The 7452-nt window shown below is 44.2% G+C and overlaps 1 protein-coding gene across 1 annotated transcript in view; it reads right to left on the bottom strand.

Annotated features, from left to right (window-relative positions):
* Positions 1–3793: 3793 nt before the first annotated feature.
* Positions 3794–7452, bottom strand: part of OSBP2 (oxysterol binding protein 2) — an 88803-nt gene continuing 85144 nt past the window's right edge. The window contains exons 12-13 of the mRNA XM_012657967.1: positions 4053–4285; positions 3794–3939 (exon numbers count right to left, since the gene is read on the bottom strand). Of these exons, the coding sequence (XP_012513421.1) occupies positions 3794–3939; positions 4053–4285 (379 nt within the window). The remainder of the gene's footprint in view (positions 3940–4052; positions 4286–7452) is intronic.

Raw genomic sequence — 7452 nt, 5'->3', positions numbered from 1 at the left:
TTTCCATACCCTGTTAATATTTGGCCTGAGTATTCCTTACATTCTTTCCGGCTAATGGGGGCATTTAAGATTTAAAATTTTTTTTATCCAGCATGTCTAGTTTCGCACAAAGTAATATTTTCCAGGAACCTAGTCCACCATATTGCCAGAAAGAAAACTTGTCCTTGAACCAGCTAATATTATGCATGATTTACGATAAAAAGCTTCCCAACATGGAGCCATTCTTGTATTTCTACAGTAAACGTAATTTGGGTTTGGGTTTACCAACTTGGGATATCAGTCTTTTGTATGTGGTTGGATTCTACTTGCTATTGCTTTATGTGGATTTATGAGAATTCTTTTTTTACGTGAGATCAGACTATATATTTCTTATATTTTAGTACTGTCTCTATCAGGTTTTTTTGTTGAAGTTATGCATGTTGGTTAGCTTCATAAAAAAGAGTAAGTTAAATAGCATTGAGATCATCTCTGGCTCTGTTGTTCTCTGTGGTTACACTTTGAAATTTGTCTCTCTGGTGTCTTCTCCCTACTCCCCTCACATTGAGCCTCAGCCCTGGAGACGAGGGAACCTCAGGCCTCCTCTTTCTCCTTCCAGATTCTTTCAGACTTCTACCCCATAGTCTGTCAGGCACAGTCTTTGGGCTCTAGAGTTTGGGGGAAGCAGGATCATCCTGGGTCCCTGGGTTCAGCTCTTCCTTAGTCCTGTCTCTGAGGCTTCCCTCACAACTTGGTAGTGCAGCCATGCTCCCTGGCTACCCTTGTATTGACCCCTGAGCCTGTGCTTTAGCTGGTCTTCCTGGCCTTGAATTAATTCATTCAGCAACTATTTATTGAGCCCCTATTATGTGCTAGACACTGGGGATGCTACAATGTATGACTCATACAAGATTCCTACTCTCCTGAAGCTCACAGTCCAATGTGGGTAGGGAAGACAGACATTAAACAAGTAAGTACAATACATGGCATGCCACAAAATATTAATGCAGCGGAGAAAAAGGAAGCTGTTTGTCAGTGTCTTTCTAGCTTGTGTGGGCATCCACAGGTCAAGCCCCTCTCACCCCCCTGGAAAGTTCTTCTTTTTTAGAATTCTTCAAGCCTTTTTTTTTGGGTATAATTAACTTGCCCATATAAATTTCATAATCAACTTGTCAAGTTTTTTTAAACTATATTGTGGGATTTTGATAGGGGTCATGTTGAATTTATATAGATTTGGGACTGACAAAACTGATGTTTGCCCATCCGTGAAGATGGTATTTTCCCTCTTCACTCACGTCTCCTCTGTCACATCCAGAAAGGTCTTTTTTAATCAGATGTATTCTGTGATCCCTTATGGCCTATGTTGCAGAATCCTTTTTTCTATTAATTACGTTTTCTACTCAGCAATGCCTGGTATATAGGAGACCACGAATGTAGGTCCATCTTGTGTCCCGCTGGTCAGAGTGGTCTTTCTAGAACCTTGCCCTGATGTCACTCCCTGTTGAGAGCTCTACCTGATTCACTCCAGGCTCTTTGGGTCCCTTGCTTTGCCTCAGTAGACTGGCCTTTGTCCCCTCACCTGGCGGGCCCCCTCCACTGCCCTCTGGGTCAGGTCCATCCTGGGTTGCCTCCACCCTCCCCCTTCTATTCCAGTGAGACCTGCCCCTCCACATCCTCTGCCAGACTCCCCAGTGGCCACCTCCCCACAGATGGGGAAGCAAGGGTGAGGAGGGAGCTCTGCAGGGCCAGCTCTGGATCCCACAGTGCTGGGGCATCGATGGTCAGAGCCCTGGCTTTGAGGCCCTTGTGGTACCCTGTCCTACCCCAGCCCCTCACCTGGAAGCACTGGCAGTGGGAACAGCGCAGGCCAGACCATAAGCCACTCTGGCTGGGTATAAGGAGCTAGTGATCCGAGTTGCCTGGCAACTGAGGCAACAGAAGCAGCCCAGGCCATGGTTGTCAAGCAACAACAGAACTCACAGGGTGGGCCTTCCCTCTCAGAGGTCTCACCCTAGATGGTTCCAGGATCTGAAAGATAGGAGGGGCTGCTGGTGGCCTGCACGTGGCTAAAACACTGCCCTTCTAGGGGAGGGGGTGGATCTGGGTCCAGGCCAGCCCTGTGGCAGTGGCATCAAGACAGCCCCTGGCAGGGGTGCTACCCCTCCCCTGAGTTTGTGCCAGGTGGTGCTGACTCAGCCCTATGGGTAGCCTTCCTGGCCCAGACCCCTGGACAGACCTACCTTTGCATGTTCCTCTTCCCACACCACCTTGGGCTGTCACTTGTGTTGTCAGCTGCTTCCACCCAGCCACAGACAGACTCAGGGACAGAAAAGTGGAAAACTCCAAAGCCAAGGTTTTTTATTACCAGTCAAAAAAGTGCTCGCTCACAAACAGTATTGGGGGAGGTACATCCCACAGCTCTGCAGGGAGGCCGGGTGGGGCCACCCTGCCCCGCCCCACCGCACCCCACCTCTCGAGTGGGCATCGTAAGGCATTTCACACGGTGTTTTCACTTTTGTGTTTTTTAATAAAAACAAAACCAGTTGTGGAGTAGAAAGAAAAACCCTGCAGTGAACTTTCAGGACTTAACTGAAGTAGGAAAGGTTGGAGTGGGAGGTTCGGAGGGGCTGTGACAGTGGCCATGGTGGTCCAGTCCCCTTGGGTTGGCAGAAGCCGCTAGAAGTGGTTACGAGGAGAGGACAGGGCACAGCTGACCAGGAAGGCCAAACTCAGACAGGCATACCCTGTCTTCATCATTTTTTTCATTTTCACATACCATAGAAATTTAAGCAAAATATATATATATATATATATTTATATATCATATATAAATTAGGCAAATAAAGAATTCAGGGGGCACTGAGATGGGGCAGCCCAGGAGCTGCCTGAGGACAAGGCAGGATGCTGGGTTGCTGGTGCCCGGGTCTCCAGCCCAGGCTGAGCTGAGGGATTGTTCATTATTGCTGATTTGGGGCCTGGGTCTTGGGGTGGGGAGCACCTGCAGGCCCTGCCTTCCAGACCTTCCTGGCCTCTCGGGGGCCAGGGATCTGCCCAAGCATGGCCCAAGCTAGGCTGGGGGATGCTGCCCTCAAATCCACAGGGGGGTGCCCTCAGTGCCCCCTCCCCATCAGTGGGCTGTAGATCCAGAAACTCCTTGTGCTCTGCTGGGCCAGGGCAGCCCACCTTCTGTTCTGGTCTTTGTGGGGCCCTGGGCTCCTGGGGGTGGGCAGCTCAGATACAGTCAGGGCCTGGCTATATTGAGCTACAAAATGCTCCCAACTCAAATGGGTCTGGCTTCCTGATGTCTTAAAAAGAAGGGCTTCTTGCCAGGACACTTTTGTGGCAAGAAAGCACACTTGGAAAGCTGTCGGCTAAGTGGTGTTCTAAAAATATTTACTAAACATCAAGGCTGGAAAGAAATGAAGATCATTTTTCTAAAAAAAGTCAAAAGAGGCCCCCTAGGAGGGGCTAGTTCCTCCCTGGGTTGGCGGCTGGTGGCTTGGGCAGCCCATGGCTCGGGCCAGCAGGCCTGAGTTTTGGTGATTGGGAGCTGGGGTTCTGATGGGGCCCAAATCCATAACGAAGGGTCATGGGTGACCTGGTGCACCTGGGGGCTGGAGAGAAACCGGGTCAGCCCTTCCTCCTTCCAAGGCGGGAGCCCAGAAAAAGTGTTTAAAAAAAAAAAAAAAAAAAAAAAAAAAAAAAAAAAGGAAAGAGAGGGGTGGTCGGAGAAGGGCCATTCAGTACTAAGTTGAGTGCGTTAAAGAAAAAGTGGACCCGGCTGTGCAGGCGCCTATATTTGCTGCAGGGGCGGCGCTCAGAAGATGTTGGGGCACATGTGCCAGTCTTGCCTCTCCTTGGCCTCCCAGTAGCCGCCCTTGTATATGCAGGCCATCTCCCCCGTCAGCGGGTCCCGCCTCTTCTCGAACCACAGTGGCAAGTACGTGTCTGCTTCCTTCTCTGCTGGGCGGGCACAGCGGGCGGTGGGTGGGTGGCGGTCCCTCTCCCTGGGACCCCGCCCCTGTCCCGGCGGAAACACCCCTCCCAGCCCCGGGCACCCTCTGCGCCGGCCTCACCTTCTTCTGTGCTGCAGCGGCTGCTGGGTGCGCAGGTCTCCAGCCGCTGGCGCAGCGACGAGCGCTGCTTCTCCTCCAGCCGCTGCTTCTCGGCGTTGGCCTCGTCCCAGCGGCCCTTTTCCATCAACCGCTGGTCGGGCCGCAGGCGGCTGTCAGTGGGCGCCACACCCTCCTCAAGCTCGTTGAGGGTCAGGGCCAGCTCGGAGAAGTAGTACATGTTCTCCGCATTCTCCCTGCGGCAGTGGGGGCAGCAGGGTGAGCGGGACCTGCGCCCTATCCCCGGGCCACCTCTCTCCTGCCTGGCCCTGCACGTCCTCGCCCTCCAGCTCTCCCTGCCCAGGGCTCCCTCTGGCCCTGGTGGACCTTCCCCAGCACCCCGGGTCCTCCCTAGATGAACTGACCCAGCCAAACCCAGCCGCTGCAGGCAACTCGCTTTTTATCCCCTGCACCTCACTCCACCAACCTGCAGCTGTTTTGCCACATTAGACTTCCCTGGGAATTGCTTAGCTTATTATCTTTCAGCTTTTCTAGTATGTGCATTTTGAAGCTACACATTTCACTCTAAGTACTGCTTCAGCTGAATCTCACCGCTTTTGATATGTGTTATCTTCATTATTAAGTTATAAACATTTTTATTTTCATTTTATCTTTTTTGACTTATGGATTAGTTGAGAGCATATTTCTTAAATTCATAAACACATGGCAGTTTTTCTACTCATTGTTTTTCTAGCATAATTGTCTTGGAGTCAGACAACATATTGATACTTGGCATAATTTCAGTCCTTTCAAATTTATTTTATGTCCTGGTATGTGGTCAGGTTTTGCTCATGTTCCATGCGATTGAAGAGAATGTGTTTGCTACAGTTACTGAGTGCAGTGTTCTATAACTAGTTCTGTTGTTCAAACTTTCTGACTTTGGTTGTAAATTAGTTCCTTTCTCCTAATAATTGTATCAACATTTTGCTGTATATATTTTAAAGCTATGTTATTAGGTACAAGGTACATTCAAATTTAAAACTCATCTTCCTGGTGAACTAAACTATCATTATGAACTGTCCCTTACCTCTAGTATTAATATTAATTACTTTTTAAAGTCTGTTTTGTGATATGAATGTAACTATAGAAGCTTTTGTGTGGTATTTCTATGGACTTATCTTCTTTCATTCCCATTTTTGTTTTCTTATTTAGATATATCTCTTGCAAACCACATATAGTTGGATTTTTAAAAACTTGTCTGAAATTACTTAATGTAATTACTTATACAGATATGTTAAATTTAAGTCTACTGTCCTATTTTTTCTTTTTGTTCTGCCCTTTTTGGACCTCACAGATTTGGATTAGTTATAATCCTTGGTACACAACACCCTCTTTTTATTGCGTGGCCTGATTTTATTAATACAGTACTGCTGCCCTAAACAAAAAGGTAGAATCTTGACAAAAACTTATGTCTAACTATATGGAAAACCCACCAATCCATCCCCTGCTTAGACAGCCGTCAGCAAGTCTCCTGGGTTCTGAGTCCCTTGCTTTCCTCTTAATAAAATTTTATTGCATTTTTAAGTATTCTTAAGTCAGTGTTTCTTTCTTTCTCTCTCTGTACACATTTATATACATATATTTTACATGTTTTTAATTGTATAGAAAGAATATAATGATATATGTAACTTTCTGGGACTTTTTTTTTTTTTTTTTTACTTAGTATTATATTGCTAAGGTTTATCTATATTGTTTCATGTTGTGGGGGTTCATTTGTTTTAACTAGTCTGTATAACATTCTGTCATGTGAATATACCACAGTTATTCATTCAATAAGTTTGGGTTGTTCCAAGTTTTTACTATTGGAATAGTCTCATGCATGTTTCCTATTGTACATTTGCAAGAATTTCTCTTGAATATTTCCTAGAAGTAGAATTACTGGGTTATAGGGTATGTGATGGTTTATCTTTAGGAGGTAAGGCCAAACTGTTTTCCAAAGTGTTTGTGCCAATTTATACTTCCAGCAGCAATGTAAAAGAGATACCGTGGATCTACATCTTCTTCAACAGTTGATATTATCAGATCTTTTCATTTTTGCTAATGGAATGAATATAAAATGGCATCTCATTGTGGTTTTGATTTGCATTTCCCTGATTAGCAATAATGTTGATTATGGTTTTCATATGCCTGGCCATATATGTTTCTTGTGTGAAATTCTCGTTCATGACTCTTGCACATTTTCCCACTGGATTATTTTTGTCTCTATTTGTTGTTCAGAAGGTCTTTATGTATTCTTTTTTAATTATTAGTTTTAATTGTGATAAAATAATCCTTTTTTAGGTGTAGGTATTATGATTACCTTCTCTAAGTTTATACATTGTCTTTTTACTTTCTTTAAATTTCTTTTAATGAGCAAAAAGTTTTTTTTGTCTTTTGTTTTTTTTTTGAGACAGAGTCTCACTCACAATCCGCCTGCCTCGGCCTCCCAGAGTGAAAAATTCTCTTAATGAACAAAAGTATTTTAATATACTCAAATGCCTCAGTGATTTCTCGTGTCTTAAAATCTTAAGGTCTTAAAGACACTCATCTATATGTTTTACTTAGAATTATTAACTTATTGTTTAACAAAAAGTCAGACTTAATACTTACTGTAAGACCTTTATCTGAAGTTGATTTTTGTTACAATGTAAGGGTGAGATTCAGTTCATCTTTTTCCATTATTTCCCAGATAACCATTTAGTCAACAGTTCCATCTTTTCACATGATCTGACATGCCACATTTGTTGTATATCAGAGATACATACATCTTTTAGACTTTTTTGATCATGACAGCTTTACAATACTGTCTTTCTATCCATGAACATGTACCTTTCTCCATTTACTTAGCTCTTTGACATCTTTTAGTAAAGCTTTATTATTTTCTCTATAGAGGTCTTGAATATATTATAAGATTGATTAATATTACAAGGTTCTTGATGTTCTCTGATGATAACTGTTGTCTTCTCTTAAATTGCATTTTTCTAGTTGTTTGCTGTTAGTGTATAGGAATGCAACTGACTTGTATATTAACCTTATATCTTAGGCACCTGAAATACTTTTTCTCTCATCTAAGTACTAACCAGGCCCATCCCTGCTTAGCTTCTGAGATTGGGTGAGTTCAGGGTGGTGTGGCCATAGACATCTTTCTGAAATCTATTTTTACTGAAATCTGTTATTATGGTGAGTTACTTTATGGATTTTCTAATATAAAATAATTCTTGTGTACCCAGATAAATTCAACATGATTGTAGAATGTTATCTTCTTCATACACTGTTGGATTAGATTTTCTGATATCTTTTTTTTTTTTTTTTTGAGACAAAATCTCACTGTGTTGCCCGAACTAGAGTGCCGTGGCGTCAGCCTAGCTCACAGCAACCTCAAACT

Source organism: Propithecus coquereli, unplaced genomic scaffold (genome assembly GCF_000956105.1).
Source record: "Propithecus coquereli isolate 6110/MARCELLA unplaced genomic scaffold, Pcoq_1.0 Scaffold567, whole genome shotgun sequence".
Lineage (NCBI taxonomy): Eukaryota > Metazoa > Chordata > Mammalia > Primates > Indriidae > Propithecus > Propithecus coquereli.
The sequence above is the reverse complement of the archived record's forward strand: the minus strand, read 5'-3'. Positions and strand labels throughout refer to the sequence as shown.